The sequence below is a fragment of the Tachypleus tridentatus genome, chromosome 13, assembly GCF_004210375.1.
Source record: "Tachypleus tridentatus isolate NWPU-2018 chromosome 13, ASM421037v1, whole genome shotgun sequence".
In the NCBI taxonomy this organism is placed as follows: Eukaryota; Metazoa; Arthropoda; class Merostomata; order Xiphosura; family Limulidae; genus Tachypleus; species Tachypleus tridentatus.
Window position 1 is genome coordinate 75066886 of NC_134837.1, and position 23891 is coordinate 75090776.

General features: G+C 32.7%; 1 protein-coding gene across 5 annotated transcripts; it reads left to right on the plus strand.

Moving 5' to 3' along the window:
* The first annotated feature begins 757 nt into the window (after nt 1–757).
* On the plus strand, nt 758–17652 carry LOC143236654 (uncharacterized). 5 transcript variants are annotated; one of them, XM_076475034.1, is made up of 5 exons: nt 758–1149; nt 6136–6286; nt 9008–9147; nt 12031–12250; nt 17164–17652. In XM_076475034.1, exons 1-4 carry the CDS (start codon nt 1092–1094, stop codon nt 12222–12224), a joined length of 543 nt encoding a protein of 180 aa, XP_076331149.1. In that variant the 5' UTR covers nt 758–1091; the 3' UTR covers nt 12225–12250; nt 17164–17652. The 5 variants fall into 5 exon arrangements, with proteins under 5 accessions (XP_076331149.1, XP_076331150.1, XP_076331147.1 ...); XM_076475035.1 differs by lacking the exon at nt 17164–17652 and adding an exon at nt 15661–15824; XM_076475032.1 differs by lacking the exon at nt 17164–17652 and adding an exon at nt 13011–14712.
* The last annotated feature ends 6239 nt before the right edge of the window (nt 17653–23891 follow it).

Consider the following 23891-nt stretch of genomic DNA (forward strand, 5'->3'; position numbering starts at 1 on the left):
GTCGACTATGTGGCAAAAATGATTATCTTTAATGATATGTATTTCCGGGAGGTCAGTCTGGATAGCTTGCTCATTAATGGAAGTTTCTCAGCTTGTTTGGGTAAATTTGTTGGCAGTTGTCAAAGTAGTATGTGATGGCACTTGAGTTGAAGAATTATCGATTACTTGATTGGGTCATAAGTTTCGATGTCTGTTGACGATTGCCCCTGGATATAATACCTATCTCTGAGGTTAAGGCCTGATGTTGATTTTGAATGTATGATGATCTTTACGAAATGAGTAGTCTTGCTAGTTAGTAAGGAGCGGATCCTGTGAATTACATATAACTACGAGTTGGTCGATTATTCGAGGGTAGGTCGGATTTATTCAGGAGTGATGGCAAAGTCGATGCTTATGAGGGGAAAAAAATAGTGAAAAAGTGAGTTTTGCTTTCAGTAGTTGAACAGTCATACGTGTAAAGGAATACCAGGGACTAGAAAGATACCTAGTCGTAAGATTCCCGTTCTCATTGGATAGATTGATACTTTCGGTTTATAGTGATCAATGAAAGCGCTTATTTGGCACGGGGAGAAGTTACGGGATAATCTGTTACGGATGACAAGCGATATCGGCACAGTTGAATGGCGGAGATGCAATAATTCATTGATTATTGTATTTAAAGCGTACTTTCACACGAACATTCTTGATTATTACATTGTTATAATTATTAGGAGCTCCCTCTAGAAGTTGCTTGTCGCTTTCGTAATGTTCTCAAGGCCGTAGGTGGCAGGGCGCGATTTTTTTATCTTTTTAACGCTGATATTGTTGCTCGTATTCACAGTCAAGGATCTTAACCAACAGTCCAAATTAAATATAATCGATGATTCATAAACTTGCGACAAATAGCAATGCCCATCTCACTTGACTTACGAAGTAATGGGGAAAGTATATGCGTCACTGATAAACGGATGGGCGTTACGTTGCGTTGAAATTTCTAGGTATTCAGAGAGTGTTTGTAGCGTATGCAACATACTATACTTTTTCAAGTTTCGCAAAACTAAGTAGATATTGACTTTTATCATAGAGACTGATCTTAATAGTATTTTTCAAACATGAAGTGCTTATTATCTTTTCTGTTTGTATTTGTCACTGTAAGCCATATAAAAACGGGTAAGCTTTAGATTCTAGCGCTACTAGTATGATGCAAGTTAAAATTATGAAGAGATTAAACAAGAACCAGACCTTACCTTTCGTAGTTGTACTTTAGTGTTAGATAAATATGTTGTTGTCTTTTGTGTTAAAAATGTGTTTACGAAATGCTGTAATTGTAACCGTAACACACGTTACTAGGTATGGATATTTAGTTTGTAATTTAGTAAGTTGTTATTGTTAGGATACCATAACCACAACCTTACCAGTTTTAACGGGTTCAAATTAACATGGAAGAGAGAATTGTAATTTACTGGAATAGGTGTATCTTATTTTTCTACAAGTTATAGTTTTTAAGTATACAAAGTGAAGTTGAGAAGCTTAAAATCATGAAAACTGTGATATGTTTCTTGGGATACAAAATTAATACAAGTTTACATATAACTATAATAATAAAGGTATTTATAAAAGTTAGTTTTTTTTAAGTGTTACAGACACAGGCTAACTTTTGATGTTTTGCAATTTTATCTGAAGTTATCAATCACTTGCAAAGCACATGGCATTTTTTACTTCTTAATTTTATTATCAGTTTTCTTTGGGAAAAACATGTTTGTTTAGATGCAAATTAATGTCTGGTTTGATAATAATTACAAAATGTAATGCATGTGTCTTTTATCAAGTACAGAATATCCAGTGTGAAAAGTGTATGTATTTATGCCACAGAAAAATAATTTGATAGGCAAGTTGACAGTTCGTCATATTGAGAAAATGAATTTATAAATAAGTGTAATTAGTTATAATATCACATAGGCTATGGAATATGTTTCAGTTTGATAGGACACCTTATTTGCTATGTTTACTGAAACTGTGTTATTCCAAATGCCAGTTTTCCCTGATCGGTTATAGAGAAGTATATTCACCATCCAAAGGGATGCATTGTTACCAGGTCAAAAAATGAAACTGGGCATTTAGTGGAATTTTTCCAACTGATTAGCACACTATGCCTCATCTCCAACCTATACATACAAAACATGTATGTGCTTCCATCATACTTTTTCCATCTACTACATTATTCCTGTGTAGTATTAATTTTTATATTTTATATTATTTTTCAGTAATTCTCAAAATTACCTTTGATTTCATGTGACAGACCCTTTAGTCAGAACTTGTTTTACCTTCTCTATTTCTCCACTCCCGTTCATTTTTTTCTCTCATGTAGTTTCTTTTATTTCAGTCACTCCGTATTGAGCCTTCCTACTTGCTCTGCACTGGCTAGCTTGGCTATGGTTTCTTCTATTGAACCCTTCTCCAGTGGTTTCCTTCTCTTCTTGATTTGCTCCATATGCCTTCAACCTTGCTTCTCTCTCATTCTTCAGGTAGTGCTGTCACTCCAACATCTCTTGTGGGTTTTGTTGGGCCCCTGACTGAAGAATTTGACTCTTTTTGTATGTAACCTGTCTTATTTCTCACTCCTTTCATTCTTCCTCCCTCTTTGTCTATCCACAAGTGTAGCAAACATTTCATAATTGGTCTCTGCATTGTGCTTTCTACCCTTCCTCTTCTTTTGTCTCTCTCACCATCTTGCTGAATTTTTACATAACTATTTGTCTGTGGATTATCACTTTTAACCATTGTTAGCTTCGAAAGAGCTTTACCTAATACTTTCACACTTTCTCATTATGATCATGTGTATTCTCTTCTTTTCTTTCTCTGATCTTTAATCTTTTTTGCTCTCTTAGTCCAGTAGTTGTTTCTGAGTGCCACCTGAATGTTGTTCTCCATGCCCTTAACTTTCCTCTCTTTGCATCTTTAGTCTCTTGATTTTTGTACTGTTTCACTTACCTCTTCCTTTTTCCCAATGGCTGTAAAAAAACTTTACATGTATGCCATTGAATATCTATATTTTCTTTTTGATTTCTTACTTGTATTCTTGTTCTGATCCAGTTCATTTTCTCTGTCCCATCTGTATTGTTCATTATTATTTAGCCTGCAATACTCCTTTTTACAGTTCATTCTATAGAATATCTTCCTGAGTTATTTTTCTTGTTACCCTCATGGTATTTCTGTAGCAGCTCATCCATTTAGCCTATACTTCATTAAATAAAGATTTACATTGACTCTTTTTGACATTTTCTTGTCAAATCCAACATCTTACTCTTTCTGTGGCTGCTCATTTTTATCATCAGTTGGTGGAGATCATGTGAGCTGGTGTGCAGACTGCCCTTAATACTTTCATATCACATTTGCTTCATTACCTGGCTGTCTCTTCTTTTGAATATTGATTTTCATCACCATTCTCCCTAACTTACTGATTCTGACTTGGTAAGTTCTTTATCTATATCTCTTACCTTTCAGTAGTTTATTTGTACATCTTTGGGTCTTACTTTATAGCCATTAATGCTTGTCAGTGTATACTTAACTTTACTTCTGCACCATACAATCCTTCAGGTTTCACTCACTGATGAGATAAGGCATTTCACAAGACCAATCAAGGATTTCTTGTTGTATATTGTTTTGCAAATAAATCCCCATCCAGACTGTACCAATTCATGGACTATCTTGAGTAAAACAGTATTGGGATTGTTGTCTGTCACTCTGATCCAAGCTGAATAAACTGGAGCCATTCTGCTTTTCAGAATAGTTTTTTTGTGGTTACTGACTGTGGGAAGAAGAAGCCAAAAAAAAAAAAAAGCCTACAAAAATTAATACCAAAACTCTGATATTATAACTCTTTTAAAAGTCTTACCAGTTGAATATAATATCCCAACACTTCTAATGTTGTTCAGTTCTCTTTGCTTTCATGTTTTATTTTGCAACGTACAGTAAGCTGTATATGATACATGTGTATGCTGTACTTATTTATAATGTTTTAATTATGTCATTTTTCAAACTTAACTTTAGTAGATGTTTCAATTATAAATGATTTAAAATATTTTAACTGGTATTTTTTATATGTTTTTATTAACCATAAATAGAACATTTTAAAACTGTGTCTGTATAGATTTTCCTGATGACCACTGTGTCAAACATCTTATAAATCCAGGTATTAAAATGTCCCCTCTCACCTGAGTGTGAACCCAGGTGTTGGTTAAAACTAACCATGAAAGTTCTAAGCTTTAAGGGTCCAAGGCCTAGAAGGGCACTTTTAACTCTCCCACCCTAATTGTTAACAATATCCCCAACATACTCATAGCCTTTTCTTGAACATAACTGATACACTGTGGCCACAACATATCACTATCAAACATTTAGAAGCTCACCAGTTACACCCTTCATTCATTCCAGCCAACAACAACTCATAAATGATGTGAAGCCAAGAATATAAATGGGTGGTGTGATTTACCACATGTGCATTTCAATCAGCCATCTAGGAGTAGGGCAACTTTATGTAAGCACGCACATCCTTAGACCCAAAAAAGTGTAAAATTATCAGAAAAACTGCATTGAAGAGAGTTGTGCTTTGGACATAACAGGCAGGGTTATTGTCAGCATGCATGGTCATCATAGACTGACTGAATGTGGTAATGTAATGATTGATGAGGATCTTAAGTTGTTTTAATATGGTGTACTTAACTATATGCTTTTCGAATAAAAGTGAAAGGTTGTTTAATAGCTCATAAACAAATTTAGTCATTAACTGTCATTTAATATATTAAGCTATCCCATGAGTAATGTTTGAAAATTTAATACAGAAAGTGCATTATCATTTGTCTTTGTAGACGGCTTTAATGACTAAAATATGTAGTAGGACGTGTATAAAAATGTTCAGACAAATAAAAGAAACTAACCCAACTCCACTTTTTAAGATCATTAATCAAATAAACCCTAAGGAAAATGGATGTGTCTGATGAGCACATGAGGCATATAATGCTTTATGAGTTTAAAAAGTGCAATAGTGCAGCAGAAACTACACGAAACATTCAAGGTATTTATGGTGTGGAGCCTCTCAATGTAATAAAATGTGGAAGGTGGTTTCAGAAGTTCAGATAAGGTGACTGCAGCTTAAGTGATGCACCATGTTCAGGTTGTCCTGTTGAGTTTAATGATGACTTGTTGCTAGCTACACTTGATGAAGATTGTGCTGTAACAGTTGAAGAACTAGCACAGAAGCTTAATTCAACCTATTCAACAGTTCACCATCATCTGCAACAGCTTGGAGAGGTGTCAAAACTTGGAAAATGGATCCCCCATGATTTGACAGAAGCCAACCTCAGAGCAAGAGTGGACATTTGCACTTCTTTGCACTCTCGTGAATGCAACTCATCTATTTTGGACAGGTTAGTGACTGGAGATGAAAAAGAGATATGTTATAAAAATGATAAGCATTGCAGACAATGGCTCAGTGCAGGTAAACTGGCTAAAGCACAGCCCAAAATGGACCTTCACCCTAGGAAAGTTTTGTTAAGTGTATGTTTTGATATTGTTGGTGTGATCTACTTTGAGTTGCTGCCACTCAACATCAGACTTCTATTGTTAACAGTTAGAGTGCTTGAATTTTGCACCGAAAGAAAAGAGGCTTGCTTTGATCATTCATAAAGGTGTTGTGTTACACCAGGATAATGCACAGCCCCATACAGCAAGGATCACATCTGCAAAGATTGAAGAGCTAAAGTGGAAAAAAGTTCCACCTCCTCGTCATTCTCCAGACCTTGCTCCATATTTTCATCTATTCCAAAGTTTGCAGAACTGTCTTGATGAAAAAGAGCTTGGAACACATGAAGATGTCAAAACTACCCTCTCTACATTCTTTTTCTCCAAACCCTAAGAATTTTATAGAAGTGACATTTAGAAGCTTGTGAATTGTTGGCAGGAAGTAATTAATAGTAATGAAATGTACATTATTGATTAAATAACATTTAAAAGCATTTGAAATCCTTTCTCTTTTTCTGAACATAACACCAGACATTAAGTAAGGAATGACCTGATATAAAGGATATGCATTTATTAATTGTTAAATTATTTGGTATATAAAGCATGTTATTTTAATTTAAAAAAATTTTTTTTCAGTTGTATCATTAACCTGTACCAGAGAAAATATTTTTGGACAAACCACATATTTCCATTGTCCACAGACAGGAGACAGTTTTGATGAGATTTATTGTTGTGGCATTAAAAGTGCACGCTATTGCTGTGATATTCCAGACCTCAATATTAAAGTGTAAGATAACAGAAGTTTTCTTATGTAAATTGTGTGAATCTTATAGATAAAGAGTTGAAGTAAATTATCTGATGTTAGTATCTTCTAAATTTTGTATTTTTATATCTCATGTAAGATTAGAAATTTAGCAAGTTACTTGTAAGTATTATAAACTTACTTTTCATGGCTCTTTTCATGTCGACTTTATCTTCTAGTAAAATGAATGATTTCTGGCTTAGATAAACATTATGACATATTTCTAAGGATTACTCACAAATTCTAAAACTAAATATAGTTTTTGAAGTGACTGTCAAAATGAATGCTCTCATTACAGGTAAAATAATGCATCATGTGTAGTGCATAAGAAAATATCAATAATTTTTTTAAACTAAAATTATAGTTTTAGGTATTTGAAATATTTTTAAAGCATTTCTTATCTGATAATATTTGTTCCAACCTCTACATTTTCTCAACCTTAAATATAATAGCTTCATAAGATGTATAATAATTCAAACATAAAGAACATTAACTTTCCTATACATGTAAAGCTAGATATAGAAAATTCCAGGTGGTTTGTTTCATAACAGTCGTGGAAAATATGCCATTTTTACAATACAGGTTAACAAGAAAAACAACTACATAATGAACATTTTTATTAATTAAAATATAACAAAGAACACAGGTAGTGAGTTGTAGAACTTTGCCATCAAGTTGAATAATCTACACAAGGATTGGTCAATTCAGTCAGTGTCAAGTAAAATTATCAAAATTATTTTTTTATAATATTGACTATTTAAGTAACCAAAATATCGCCACTTAGTTTTCTCATTATTATTATTTTAAATTAATTTGAGATTTTTTTATCTTACTCAATTAGTATAATGACTCACAAAAATAATAAACTAATCAAAATTAGAGCATTTTTATTACTATTACAGAATTTTTTCAGATGTGTGGATTAGTCCTCTATTTATTGAGTTACAATTATTCAAAAATTATGAAACATAATTTTTTTATATTTCATAGCTAGAAAGGACTTTGAGTGAAATACTTTATAAAGAGAGCGTTAAGAATGTTAATGCCAAACAGTAAATACTATATCATTCTTTTATGTAACTTGCAAAATATTTTTTGTCATATCTGTCTTAATTTTTTTAATATTTTCAGTTGTAGTGATGAGGTTATTAATAATTGATGCTGATAAAGGGTACAAAATAAATAATGTACCATAAAAGATATAAGAGAATATATGTTGCTTTAAAAAACAAGAAATTTATATTTTGCCATCTTGTTAGGAATCTTAAAGGAAATCTTTGTAATAAAGTCTTCTTTGACTTCAGTCATAGCAATATTATCAATGTTGTTTCAATAAGTTCATCAGTTATGTTTTAGAAATAAGGAAAAGAAAAAAAAGTACTAGTTTTCCATATCTTGCCTTACCAAAAACTTCATTGTTTTATATGTATAAAAACAATCAATAAACTTGTGTTTATTTAAAACCGAAAGGCTGCTGCAGAAAACAAAAACAAAAAAATCTTTAACTGTAAAGATGTTTTAATTTTTGGACCTGTTTTCTAGGATCATTACCAAGATGCACATTCATCTGTTTTTATAGACACCAGAACCTTTTTTTTTTCTTCTACATCATCAGCTATCTGGTAGATATCTCACTAGTGAATTTCTTTCATGTATCAGTGTGATTAGTCATGTTCTGTATGCTCTCTATTGTAAATATATAACCAAACAAAAATTTTTTCATATATATTTGTTGATGTTGGCTGAAGAATAACTTTATATCAAAGGAAAGTTAGCAGGGTTTGTGACCAGTATTTGTTATTGAAGTTAGTACTAAGCCAGTAAGTATCTCACTCAAAAATATAAAGGAAAATTAAATTTTTGACATTCCTTTCAAGTCATTTGGGTCAACAGAAAAGAAAAGCCAGATTTTATGTTTTGTCCAAAAATTAATTTCAATACAGTACATCATCTCTTCTTACATAACTAGCTATTTTCATTCAGCGCTTCCTTTTATGTGCAAAAAACATTTTTGTATGCCACAGTCTTTGAGCTGTCCAGAATGGTTCAACTTCATCTTGCATGTAAGTTACGTGATAAACCTCCACTAACAGGACTGTGACATACTCTCCTGATGTATGCGATTCCTTCTATTCAAATCTATAGAATTATTAGTTCTTGTTTGTCAGTACTCTTGTTTTAATTTGTGCTCTCTTCAATGTTTTTTTTCTCCATATCTTTGTATCAATTTCTCTCCACAGAATACCAAAATAAATAGAAGTGTTAAAAAAAATTATTGTTTATAATGTGGAATGAATATATGTATGTGTTATCATACAGGAAAAAAACATGTATACCAAACACTGTTGAAATGTAAAGTTTTTATTGATCCACATGGTTTTCAGTTTTGAAAAGTTCTTTTTTAGCCATGATTGTAATAGCAACTTGAGAAAACTTAAAAACTAATGTAATGTAATTGTCTGGGAAAACAACACAATATAATTAGTTATTAGTGTGAGGACCAATATGAAAGTTTTCTCAGTAAGGAGCATCTTTCTTTGCCTGGTATTGGCTTGGTTGTCATTTGGCAGCCAGTCAGATACAAATTGAATAGTTTTACTATTAGCAAGTTGAAATAATAACTTAACTTTTTTTTGCGTGTTTTTTTTTACTCAGTGACTAAGTTACTTCTAAAAAGAGTTTTGATGTTACTTTTCATTTCTGTAGCTCACCGGGATTAATCGTGGGTATCGTAATTTCTGTTATTGTTTTCATCATTATTGTTGTGGTCATATCCTGCTTCTGCTGTAGCTGTTGCATCCTGGCTAAAAGACGTCGACAGCAAGGAATTGTTTTGTCAACTTCACGTATGTATAAAACATTCTTTTGTAGCTTATCCTTCACATTAAAAATTACACACTGTAGTATCTTTATGTTCTCGGTGAAAATAAATTTGTGCTGTTCAACAATCCAGGTAGAGATTCAGTAGCTTTAAGAAAGGTCTTTCATTTCCACTATATGCAGTGTGGTAAACAAATTTTATTTCATGATGAAAGATACGTAGGATTGCTAATTCTAATTAAATAAAAATTAAATTTTAAGCAGTGTTTAACAACACTTATTACATATTTTGTATCTAGCTATTCTTAACCTGTAGTATATCCAATTAGTGTAATAACAAAGTAAACTTTAAAAGAGAAAGATCAGTTTTGTGTTTGGTGTCATAAAAACAGTTGTACAATTTTTAATGGTAAGTATTTTTATGCAGTATTTATCAGTGTTGTATATATACATTTATTCACCTCCCCCATTAATTCAGCAGTATGTCTACATACTTACACTGCTAGAAACTGGGTTTTGATACCTGTGGTGGACACAGCACAGATAGCCTATTTTGTATCTTTGTGCTTAACTACAAACAAGTATATCTTTCATCCAGAAAAATTTACATTTGAAAATAATTTATAGTTTTCAAGTACAATAGAAACTGATAATAAGTCTGTAAGGTGAACATTTCAACTGTGGGTGCTTTCATTGCATCATTTTCATCAGTCAAGTTTATATTGCCCAAAACTTCAATAAAGTGTAATCCCAGTCTTATCGTATCTTGTTTTTCTATCTTCTTTGTATCTGCAGCTGTCTTTCTCATGTGATTAACATGAATAGGATAGTAGAGAAGCTTATTATGAGATGTTCCTAGAACCCACTGACTTTTCGTCTGCTACCCATCACTGAGTCCTGAGCATCACATGTGCTGCAGCATTGTTTCTGTTTTAACTATGTTACCAGTTACTAGTGGTTAGTAGTAGTGAACAATTAAAAGTGTTGTTTTTTTTGCTTGTAAAATGACATCAGTAACCATGGTTTTGTAAAATATTTCAAAGCCTATGAAATTCTTGATGTATTTTAAAGGAGCACAAAGAAGATACTTTCATCCAAAATAGGGATATCATATCAACATATTTGTGAAGTATTTTATGTAGCAAATAAGCATTGAAAGTAATATTAAAATATTTTGTTTGAAGATGGCAGTAAAAGTAAACTAGGAGATCCAAACCTTCACCAGTGAGTATTGTGTTGGAGATTTAGGTATATGTTGTCTCAGAAGCCACCATTTTACCAGAAATCTCCTCTAATTTTATTCTCTAACATCCTCATGATTAATATGACATATTATTGAGTAGTGTGCTTATGCTGTCAGCAGGTGTGATCCAGTATTCATTTTTAAACCCAAAAAAAACAATCACAGCAGAGAAATATTGTTGTGAACTTGATATTATACATCAGAAGTTGTCATGAAAACCCAACAACAGTCAACTGCTGTGAACCCTTACTACTTACTACATGACAATGCTCAACCTAGTGCCCTACTTTTTACTGTCCAAATATTATATGAACTTCAGTATAAAAACTTTACTTCATCCATCAGATTCATCAGACTTTTCTCCTACAGATTATAACTTTTTAAACATTTTGACATTTTTTAAAGAAAAAAGATTGCAAACCAAAGCTCAATTGAAAGTGCCTTTAAAAACTTCATTGCAACAAATGACATACAGTTCTTTAAAGATGACATGTATAAACTGACAACTCATTGGTAGAAGTTTACTGAATGTAAAGGAGCTTATTTTGATTAAGTAAATTAAACAACGAAAAGATGTACTTGTTTCATATTTTACTTTAAAAATCTGATATTTCATATGCAACAGCCTTTTTTCATATTTCTTGGCATATATATTGGCACAAATATGGCTTGTAAATAATATGTTCTTTCTTACTGAGACTGCCTGTCTGAATATTCAAAATATTGTTTCAAGCTGAAAATGTAGCTGCTCATAAAAGTTACAGGAAATTTGTTTCTTGTTTAATTTAATTTATGAAATCATTTTAATAGTTTTTGTTTGTTTGTTTTTTTCTGGTATTTTACCAGTTATTCTTTCTTCTTGGATCTTTGATATACATCTGTAGTGCACACTGAAAATATGATATATTATGTAGTTGTGGATAACAGTCATGAATGATGGTTACTTTGCCTTTACAGCTGTGGCTGTATTTGTTTCATGAACTGTCATCAGAACAACTTTTTTTCCTTCCATATTTTGACTTTCCATATCTTCAAGATTCTCTGCCACTCAACTAAGGAATCTCTTCATCTTTCTCAACCTCATGAGATTTATTTTGATCTATAAAATTGGATATCTTTATTTTGATTATATTAAATGTGGATGTTTTTGACCATACATTTAAAATATGACACATTGAAGTTGTGGATGTTTTAGAGTATGTGTGTGTATAAGATTTTGAAAGTTATATTTCACTATTTAACAGCTAAGATCCACATTTCAAAATTGTTTTATTTTCTTTCTTCATTCCTACTACTAGATTTTGTGAAATTATCACCATTCTCTATATCTTGGAAAAGTTGTCAAAACTTGTGTGGTTCATTATACAGTATGATTGTATTAAAATTAACTTGTAGGAAAATCTTTAGTAGCAGAATATCCATCATGAACAGCACACACTGAAATAAGAGTCATTGTAAGCATAATTGCAGAATAAAAACCATAATGGGGTAGAAGGTAGTAGAAATATGAAGGAAGAATGGTACAGCTTTTCACCTCCAGGTTTTCTTGGTAACGTTTTGAAAATGACTTTATTTAGTATTGCATGTCATTTATCATTAGATATATTTATTTAATTTTGAACCATAAATAGTATCTTTATAAGAATGTAACTTCCTCATCTTCCAGCCACTGCATTTGGAACTAGTACCGTAGTAACCCATTCAACTCAAGTGCCTTATCCTTCATACCAGCCACAATGTTCCACTGCTAGTGGATACCCTGTTTATCCTCCTGCTAACACTGGCTATCCTCCAAGTTATGTGGATAAACCCCCTTCTTACCCCATAGCTAGACAACCAGCATATAACCAAGGTTACTGAAGGAATGGTGAATTGTTCAATACAAGGTACACTTTGTAAATCAAGTTTTTAACTCTACATGTACATTTGAGACAAAAACAAAATATGCAGTAGCAGACAACTTCCGAAATCTTGCTTATGTGTGTCGTCATCAAGATGAAATTGTTATTTTATAAGGTTTATATTACTGTTTCAGGTCATATTTGCTAAAGTAACATCAAAGAAATTTGTTATAATTATGTTTATATGTTTAAAGATTTCTGAGAAAATGTAATAATTTTAGTTGGAGGAAGGAGATAAGTAAGATATTGTGTAATAAAAGCTAGTATCTTACATTTTTACAAATGGTGGGAAATTGTATTACTTTGTCAGAGAAACACCACAGTTTACATTTAGCAGTTTCTTTGTAAACTGATCCATTTTTCAGAAAACTAGTTGCACTGTTCATTATCTCTGAATATATAGTGTAAATTGAACAATCTTAATATTTAATGAATCACTAAATATAAAAATAGATTAAAAATATATATGTAAAAACGGTTCGTTTGGGTTGAGAAAATATTTTACGTAGAGGAATAAAATATTTTCTCAACCAAACGAACCGTTTTTACATATATTTTTCTCTACAAGCAGGTTTTCTGGACATCACTGATAAAAAATAGATTTTTATGTTACATTTTTGTATCATTACAGTGAATTTTCTCAGGAAAGTCTTGAATTGATAATTAAATATTTTGTTATGTATGAAATACAAATATCCTTATGGATGGATTTTGAGCAAAAATAATGTTGTATTCAATTCTCTAGGAAAACTGCATATTAGCTTCAAAATTTATCAATATCTTCTACCATACCAAGTGTTATCTCCTCCACTTCACAAAATTGCTTTTTGCAGCTGGTGCTGCCCTCTATTTGTTTAGAGATAAAAATGAAAACCGCAACAAAAGTTGTTTATGAAGAAGGTTTGTTATAATTTAAAAAAAAATTGATATAAAGTTTTTGTTCAAGTTATTCATTGAAATATTTTATTGCTGTTAAAATTGCATTGTTTTAATTAAGTTTAACCATTAATTTGATGACTGTTTTAACTTATGTTTTAAATAGTGTAATATTTGATTACCAGAATTAAAAGTTGAACTTATTGGAGTGATAATAATAATTTCTTTACAAACATATGCTATAAATTAAATAGGTAATTAAATATTGCATCATTTTTTAATTTAAGCCCATTTTACTGCTTTGGAAAAATATTTTATTGTGAGAAGTTTTAAAGGCTAGTTATAGCTTTGATCACTTAGTCTTTTGTCTAAATGTAAAGATTATTATGTGTTCAAATTTTATTTCAGTAAAAGCTCTTTTAACATGCATGTTGGGAAGTCTATGATTCTTATCCCAATGTTACAAAATCACACCATACACTTACTATAAAGCTGAAGGTTTATTATTAAGAGTGCCAGTTAGGTCTCTCTCTATATATATATCCTGAGGATTAATGGTGGTTATTAATGATTAACTGCTTTTTTTCTACTCTACCAGTCCAAAATCATGGATGGCTGATGGAAACAACCCTTGTATATCTTTTCACAAATTAAGAAAAAACTTTTCAATGATATAAAATTTTTACCTAAAGTAATGTAGTTTTGCAGGAATTTCCAACCATGTTGTTTAATGATTATAATATAGTCTGAGAAAATGCAACAAACATTGCTAAACTTGAACAAATAAACTTATTCCAAATATACAAGTTATCAAAACAATCAGAATGTGTGTGATTTTAACATTAAGCTAATTGATGTTCTTTATTGTGAATTGTGACTTCTATGTAGGGCTCATTTTCAGTAACCTAATTAGGAATGATATATCCAGACTAAAATACTAATAATGCATCAAACGTATTATTTTTATTTTATTTCAGTCTTAAATAAGGAAATCATCTGTAAAACAAATACCATGTTTGGTTATACTTTCTGAATGAAGTGCAGTGTTTTCAGTGTGATTGTGTTACGTATCCAGTATAAAATTCTGTTGGAACATAAACTAAGAACTGTTATGTGACTGCATTTTTCGCAATGTTGTAAGTTTTTATTTCTAGTTAATGAAAATATTTTAGTTATAAAATAAGTTGTTGATCCATTTTTAGAAGAATAAGAATTTAATCTGTATTTTGTAATTTTGGTTAATAATGGCTCAGAAGTCAACTGGAGAACCTGCACGATGCAAAGCTGTTTATACCTTAGACCTGACCTAATGTTTCAAAATCTGTGAACAATATAATGTTAATCTGAAATAGCCAGTAATTGTTATGAGATGTAATTATTGAAGTTTATTCCAGTTTTCTAAAATGATACTTTTCTGTAATGTGCTTCAAAATTATAAGAATGTTATTTAAGTAACAGACAAAGCCTATGTCTTAACTTGTTCCTATTTCTAGATGTGTTTTTATGTATATTTCTTAGTTCCAAATTTACAAATTTTGATCTTTCTGAAAAATATATTTTTGTTTAACTTTTTTTTTGTTTTAATATCCATGAGAAGTAATAACTTTTATTTTCACTATTTTTTTTTATTTTTACACACACACACACACACACACACACACAAAATTTGAATTATACTTGAAAAACTGTTATTTGTATACACTTATTTTAAACGTAATTGACACTACAAACAGTAAATACTGGTAATTGATAAAATGATTTAGCTAACCAAGTTACCATAAATAAAAGTTGTTGGATGACTGTATCCTAATACTGTTACATATTATGAAAAACTAGAAATAAGCCCGTTGTTGGATGACTTGTTTCTGGCTGGGAAAAACAAAAACATTTATTCAAAACAGCACTAAGTAAATAAATTATTACCATAATTTTTAAAGTTGATTTTCTGCTAAAAGTATAATTTTTTTTATTTTATTACCTTCGTGTTTTTTTTCTACTTATATATCCAAATACAGTTAACCATATTAGGCACAGCTGTCCAACAACTTTTATTTATGGTAACTTTGTTAGTTATTTTACTGGCTACTACTGTTTGCTGTTTGTAATGTCCATCAGGTTTATAAATAACTGTTATTAAACTATAGTTCAAGTTTTAAACGTAGTTACTTGATTGTTAAAATAATAACCTAAACAGCTTTGTAATTCCCATTAGGTTATATAGAAGTTAACCATTTGTTGGTTCTTGATTAGGAAGTGTTACTTTAACATGTTTGTCAAGATTCCTGTGTGGATTTAATATTTTAACTAAAACTAAAAAAAGTGATTGATGAAATTCTGCTTTTAATATTTTTCTTTCATATGAAATGTAAATATAATTATCTGTTGTTTCATTCTGATTTTCAACTTAAATATTTTGTACATACCAGTATTCATTGATATAAGATAGTGTTTTCACTGAAAGCGTTTTTCTTCGTATATCTCATTTCAGATTTTTTTTTATATCTTTTATATATTTTTAGCTAACTTACGTCAGGGGTCAAGAGGTGTTTTGTTTACTACAGTTTGTTGAACATTAAGGTCAATCCAAAAACTTCCAATGAGGGCAGTTTTGGATGTATGTTTTTGAGAACATCTAGACAGCTTTTCATTTGTTAATTAATAAATAATTAAGTAAAATACAGCATTCTCATGTCTCCATATTAGTTAGTGTTAAGGTCTACCTACTAAGAGTAAGCTTGCTAAATATAAATCAACAATCAAGCCTCATTAATTAATTAATTACCAACCTCTTATGCTTCTGCTAGTACTGTTTTATGTTTAGCTTTAAATTTAGATGTGAATGATTTCACCTGCAATTAGATAGGGAAGATTGAAACAACACAAAAGTCAGTAGAAGGTTAAGCAGACAGAAACACTTTGGAAGCAGCTACAAGTACAACACTGTACTCAGCTTGTTGCAACAACCTTTATCAAGGTGGTTCCAAACAATTCATGAATAGTTCTGCATGTCGTATAGAAACATCCATGTTTCTTTATGCTTGGCTGCTGAGCTTGTGATGTGCTCGTGAATTTCAGTCACCTTAGCACTTCGAATCACTTTTTGCAGCTGCAATGTTAAAATAGTGTAGGGAATGCCTTCATTTTAGTCATTAGAAATGCCAAAAAACATTTGATTCAGATTAAGTTAAACCAGATTGGGTAGGGTTTTGTTTTTTGTTAACAAAAATATCCTTTACTGGCTTGTAAGGGGTCTGTTAAAAAGAAGTATGTTTAAGCAGTAATAAGTGAAAAAAAAATCTTAGAATGGCATCTTAATTTCATAAATGTTCTTTAATAGTGAACATGACTTTAGAATACCAGAATCATTTGATAAAGAATTCTGTTCCCAGAGCCATGATTGTTGGATGTTTCTTGTAGTCTTTCAGCTGTCATCTGTATTAACAAATATTTACATAAATGTTTAAAAAAACATTTTCAAATTGAAAGGAAGTTCAACAGACTACCATATGAAGTTGGTTATCATATAGTCGCAAACTGACATGATTTATTGCTCTTCAGACACGAGATGTTGGACATGTTAAACCATTGAAGCCTGTTGTGATAACAATCACCATTATTAACTGTGTAGCAAAACAAATTATGTGTATGTCAACTGTTTGATATACAAATATGTATGATGATAAAAAATGTTAATAACAGTATACCAAAAACATATACTCAAACCAATACTTTATGAAATAAATAATGACACTGAAATTGGATTTGAAACTAGCATGACATGGGTGTTTTGACAGGACAGAGTTCAACGTGAAATTACAGCAGTTACCACTCAGTTTCTTCTCCTGAAGTTACCATACAGTATTACAGAAACTGCTTCAGTAAGGTTGAGAAAATCTCTTACACCTAGGTGATGCCTCATCATTGTTCTGGTTAGCCTTTCCACAAAGTCTTTTTTTACTGTGGTACTTACTCACTTTATGACTCTTGAATTTGATCTCATGCCTTGCTCTGTTTTCTGCTAGGTTGAAACTCTGGAGTAACTCATTAGTGCCTATCTTACCATCTTGGAGATTGTCTCTATTCCAATAGTCACTAGACTCTAGAGCCAGACAATCTAAATCCAGAACTAGACTTTGTACAACCTGTTTCAGAACTCAGCTGTTCCACAACTGCATGCTTGGAAAGCTTCAGAAAATGGTCTAAATTATTATTCTTTGTAGCCTTGAATGTTGTTGGAGCGACCTGTTATGCCTTGCTCATAGGGAAACTGTGATCATAGCCAAATTCTCTCCTGCAAGACTTCCCAACTACCATGTGATAGTGATATCCTTGACATCAGGAACATAACATATTAGTGACTTTCATGGATCCCACTACTCTGATGAAAATACTGTAAGGCCTTAAGTTAGCTTATGTCTTAATTTGGCACTGGTCGGACTCATTAACTGACGAACTCAATAATTCACTGTTAAACTGAGCAAAGGAATAAATGAACAATTTCAACTCTCTGACATTCTTTTGTGGTTTAAATATATTGTTTTCCCAAAATTTTTAGAAAATCCCAAGCATTTATCACATCACGTCAAATTCAATAGTCAAGAGGTTTCAAGATGCCGTGAGTCGTCACAATGTCATTCCAAAATCATTCTTTAGTGAATAATACAAGATACATAAGGTAAAAGTACAGACATACTTTATAACAATACCTATTGCTGCACTGCGAAGCTCCCTGAAAAATAACACAAATATGCACTTTCCCTATCACTTTGCTTTGGCACAAGTACAACTTGAAGCTATCCCAAAGTAACACCACGTGAGATGTACCTACTTTCAGCTGTACAAGTTATATTATTATATTAATTTTCGGGGGAGCATGCCCCTAGACTACCCTTACTTGAACTTTTAGTAACACGGGAGCTATTTATACGTTCAATCTCTCATTGTAAAATCTGCATGTCTAGCCAAGCATCCAAATTTTCAACTCCTTCCTTGAAACAAAACAAATGGGATTAAATCAAGAAAACCCTCATTTAAACTTTTAATATTATAATATATACCTTTCTTAACCCTACGTTAATATTCTGTAAAAATATTTGATGGTCACTCATTATAAAAAAAATAATTAACAAATATTTAAATAATGTTAAATTATTTTGGAAACAAAAACCCTAACACTCGAAACATTTGTCTTAATTAATTAATAATTGAACATTTAATATTGCACCTTGTTTCTTTATTACCACCAAACCTAAGTGTAATTTTAACGGCAGAGCCAAAACTGAGAACAACAAATGTGTAAGCCTGTCATGGCCGGTGGGTTAAGACGTTCGACTCGTAATCCGAGGGTCGTGGGTTCGAATCCCCGTCGCACCAAACATGCTCTCCCTTTCAGCCGTGGGGGCTTTATAATGTAACGATCAATCCCACTATTCGTTAGTAAAAGAGTAGACCAAGAGTTTGCGGTGGGTGGTGGTAACTAGCTGCGTTTCCTCTAGCTTTACACTGCTAAATTAGGGACGGCTAGTGCAAATAGCCCTCGAGTAGCTTTGCACGAAATTCAAGGGCTATCTGTGCTAACTATCCCTAATTTAGCAGTGTAAGACTAGAGGGAAAGCAGCTAGTCATCACCACCCACCGCCAACTCTTGGGCTACTCTTTTGCTAATGAATAGTGGATTGACTGTCACATTATAACGCGTCCACGGCTGAAAGGGCGAACATATTTGGTGCGACTGGAAATCGAACCCCCGACCATCAAGTTACGAATCGAGCGCCTTCACCTAAGCACAGAGTGAAAAACATGATTTGTTAATTTAATCATCAAGTCGAAAAGCACGAAGACATTAATTAAGCTAAAAATATACATATTAATTTTCGTTGTGAACTTGTTTGTTGTTAAATACTAAGCTATTCAATGGTAATTTTACTAACACCAGATGTTTAGCATCATAAGCATTCAGACATACTGCTTTTAGGAGGCTCGACGTCAGACCCATCAAAATTACAAAAATGAGTAGATTAAGTAATTAATAGTTTTGTTTACAAAACTTTATACACACAGACAAAGCCATGTGCATAAAAGAAACTAACCAACAGAGAAACCCACGGGTTGTGACATGCAACTATTATTCTTGTCACCTTTCATAATTTGTTGGTTTGTTTCGCTACTAAACACACAATGAAATATCTGCACAAGAATCGAACACAAATATTAATGTTCTCAACCTTTAAACTCACCAGTAAGTCACGGGAATGGGAGTAGCATTCATACTTAGAAAGTGGATATATATATACAGGTGTGAACTGCGCCAAATCCTACAATAAAAAATGGAATGTTGCCATATTTTGATGGGAAATAAAAATTTGTGGTGAATAAATACAATTTTCATCTTTTCTTGGCGAGTGTAAGTGCTGGTTGACTAGGTCCGGTGGTTGTCTTTATCTCTTCACGTTACACTATCGCCAGGACATTTGTAGGAATATTTGTCTCAGTATGTGGATAGAGTATTAACTGAGATTCTAACCACTTTTCTCTACATCTGGTGTGTTCGTTTTATGTAGAAACTGTGGAAATCTTAGTTTTCCCTTTTTAAATAATTTAACTGGATTCCTAAGCTGGATGACGTGACTATCAGAAAGTTTAATATTAAATACAGATTCGAATTGAAGTAATTTTTATCAGAATTCGGAGTAATAAGAAACAGCTTCATTACCAGAAATTACACAGGAGGCACCAACTCGTTCTTGTTTTTGCGTGGAATATTTTTTATTTGTTAATAAAATGCTTTTGCTTTAAAAGATGAGATTCTGTGTCAGTGGTATATTCCTTTTAACGAATTTAATTTATTTATATTCTTCATACAAATTTGTAAAAGCCCCTTTTATTGTAGGTTCGGTACTTACCCGTTTATTTACTTGTGAACAACATAGGTTCAAACAACTTCCTTAGTAAAGCTAAAAACAGGTTGAAATTTTGCTCATTTATATTTACACGAGATAAATTTTAAAAAATGGGAATTTAAAAATCTGTAAATAGAGATGGTAAAGATAAGTAAGAAAACAAGAATGGAGATATTGTAGACATTAGTTACTCAAACTACAACCATCTATTTTGACTCCATACTGTTACCTAGAAATACATTTGGTGAAATTAAAATAAGTATTAATAGTTTGAGTACATAACGTCTACAGTATCTACAGCTTTGTTTCCTACCTATTGTTTTACGATCCCTGCCTGCAGATTTCTAAATTCCCAGTTTTTATTTATCTTGTTTGCTGGCTTTTTTTATGCTCAACTATAGGCGAAGGATTACTTCATATGCTAATTACCTTTATACATTGTAATGATAATAAACATATCAGGTCATCTCTTAAGTAATATCCGATTTTAGGTTGAGAAAAATAGAAAGAATTTGAAACGCCTTTAATGTTATTTAATCAATAATGTATGTTCAATTATTATTAATTACTTCCTGCCAACGATTCACAAACTTGGGGTTTGGAGAAAAAGAATGTAGAGAGGGTAGTTTTGACATCTTCGTATGTTCCAAGCTCTTTTTTTTTATCAAGATAGCTCTGCAAACTTCAGAATATATGATAATCAGATGGAGCAAGGTCTGGAGAATAAGGAGGATGTGGAAGTTTTCCCAGTCTAGCTCTTCAATCTTTGCAGATGTGATCCTTGCTGTATGGGGCCGTGCCTTATCCTGGTGTACCACAACACCTTTATGACTGATCAGAGCAGGCCTCTTCTCTTTCGGTGCAAAATTCAAGCACTCTAACTGTTAACAACAGAAGTCTGATGTAATCGTTACATTGAGTGGCAGCAACTCAAAGTGGATCACACCAACAATATCCCACCAAACGCTTAACAAAACTTTACTAGGGTGGAGGTCCATTTTGGGCTGTGCTTTAGGCAGTTTACCTGCACTGAGCCACTGTCTACGACGCTTATCATTTTTATAATACACTGCTGGCTAAAATTTTAAGCCAATGAACATAGAGAAAAATATGCATTTTGCGTTGTTAGAATAAACCACTTATTTGAGCAGAGCTTCGAAAGATGAAAATAAAAATAAAAACATTTTATAGCATCTAATAGTGAAAATGTAAACACTGTGAAATTAGTTTAAATACTAGCTGGTCAAAAGTTTGAAACCATACCAAAAAGAAGTCCTAAACAGAGTATGAAATGCTCAACAACAGGTCTCAGTAGTGAGTTGCACAGCCGTCATTGCGAATAACTTCAAACATTCATTTGGCATGGTCGATATAAGCGTTTGCAGAAGGCTGGCTGGAATGTTATTCCAAGTGGTGAAGATGTCTTCACGAAGATCATGCACTGTTTGAAACTGATGTCCAATTCTATAGACTTCCCTTACCATCCATCCCCAAACATTTTCAATGGGGTTTAGTTTGGGCGAACACGCTGGATGATCCAAAAAAATCACGTTATTCGCCATGAAAAAGTCCTTTGTCCTGCGGGCATTGTGGGTTGCAGCGTTGTCCTGCTGAAAGATCTAGTCATTTCCACACAAGCGAGGGCCTTCAGTCAATAAGGATGCTCTCTGCAACATGCTAATGTAGCCAGCTGCTGTTTGACGCCCCTGTATAACCTGAAGCTCCATTGTTCCATGGAAGGAGAAAGCACCCCAGATCATGATGGAACCTCCTCCACTGTGTCGTGAAGAAAATGTCTCCGGTGGGATATCCTTATCGTGCCTGTAACGTCGGAAGCCATCTGGATCATCCAGGTTAAATTGTTTCTCATCAGAGAACAAAACCTTCTTCCACTTTTCGACGTCCAATGTTTGGTGTTTCTCAGTAAAGTTTAACCGAGCTGTTTCGTGGCGTGGAAGGAGGCGTGGCCTTTGAAGACGTTTTCGGTTTTTAAAGCATTTCTCTCATAGATGCCGTCTTATTGTTTTTGAGCTGCATTATGCGTTCGTAAGGGCCTCAATCCGGACAACGCGTCGAATCCTCTTAATCAACGCCGGCGAAATTTTCTTGGGCCGACCACTTGAAATTCTCGTTCCGTATCTCTCAGGGTCTTTTACGAAATTTGCAATAGCAGTTTTACTATGCCCAATCTGACCAGCGATGGCACATTGAGAGAGACCATGCTTTTGCAGCTCGACAATTCTGCCACGTTCAAACTCTGGCAACTTTTTAGTCTTTGCCATGTTTTTACCCAATGTAACACAGGAGATGTCAGTGGGAGATGTTGACAACGCTAATGCTTGAAAACAAATGACTAAATTTCGTTATGTGTTTACCGATTAACGCTTTGTTTCAGTATAGTCTTAAACTGTTGACCAGCTAGTATTTAGGCTAATTTCATAGTGTTCACATTTTCCCTATTAAATGCTAAAAAGTGTTTTTGTTTTTATTTTCCCTTTTCTTATTTTTATCTTTCGAAGCTCTGCTCAAATAAGTGGTTGAGTCTAACAACGCAAAATGCATATTTTTTCTTTATGTTCGTTGGCCTTAAGATTTTGGCCAGCAGTGTATATCTATTTTCCATCTCCAGTCACTAACCTGTCCAAAAAATGTGAGCTACGTTCACCAGAGTGCAGAAAAGTGCAAATTTTCCAGGTTTTGACACCTTTCTAAGCTGTTGCAGATGACGGTGAACTGTTGAATGGGTTAAATTAAGCTTCTGTGCTAGTTTTTCAACTGTTACAACACAATCTTCATCAAGTGCAGCCAGCAGCAAGTCATCATTAGATTCAACAGGACGACCTGAACATGGTGCATTGCTTAAGCAGTAGTCACCTGATCTGAACTTCTGAAACCACCTTCCACATTTTATTACATTGAGAGGCTCCACACCATAAATACCTTGAATGTTTCGTGTAGTTTCTGCTGCACTATTGCACTTTTTAAACTCATAAAGCATTATATGCCTCATGTGCTCGTCAGACACATCCATTTTCCTTAGGGTTTATTTGATTAATGATCTTAAAAAGTGGAGTTGAGTTAGTTTCTTTTATTTGTCTGAACATCTTTATACACGTCCTACTACATATTTTAGTCATTAAAGCCTTTTACAAAAACAGAAATGATGATGCACTTTCTGTATTAAATTTTCGGACATTACTTATGGGAATACCTGATAGCTAGTAGCTAGGTGGTACGGCTCATGATGATTTACTGTACCTATTGACTACTTGATCGCGTTAATTCAAGATTTAAAATGTTAAGCTACAGTTGGAGATTGCCATGGAGCTTTTTTTGAGCATTTATGGTTCTTGTATATCTAAATTATTTATATATAATGCATAGCAGTGGGCAAATGTATGTCTGGACTAAGATACAAACCCCACTAATCGCGTACAAAATTTTACCAATAGTAGCCTTTTCAAATAATATATATATATACGACCAAAATATCGCTTTAAATACATTTTTGTATCTTTTAAAATAATTATTACACGAATGTGTGTGCGAAAATTTCAAGAGGTAATGATAATACTGTTTTTACTGTAATTATGATGTTTCTTAAATTATGCAAAATCAACTTTTCAATACACCTACAACCTTCACAGTACCTTATCTAGTGTTCTAGTTTTCCTTAGAAGCTGGAAAGATGGTGATAATGCGAAGAATTACAAACGGGCGGTTTTGAGTGGATTTTGTTTTCCTTGTAAGTCTAGCATCTATGCTTTTTGTGCATTTTCGGAGGGTACATCTGTAGCAGTCGATAGAAAAGGTTTTAAACTGTTGTTTGAACAGAATCTTTACTGTTTATG

Coding starts and splice junctions, on each gene's coding strand:
- LOC143236654 (XM_076475034.1), top strand. CDS start 1,092: ATGAAGTGCTTATTATCTTTTCTGTTTGTATTTGTCACTGTAAGCCAT. Junction 1,150..6,135: donor TGTAAGCCATATAAAAACGG/GTAAGCTTTAGA, acceptor ATTTTTTTTCAG/TTGTATCATTAACCTGTACC. Junction 9,148..12,030: donor AATTGTTTTGTCAACTTCAC/GTATGTATAAAA, acceptor CTCATCTTCCAG/CCACTGCATTTGGAACTAGT.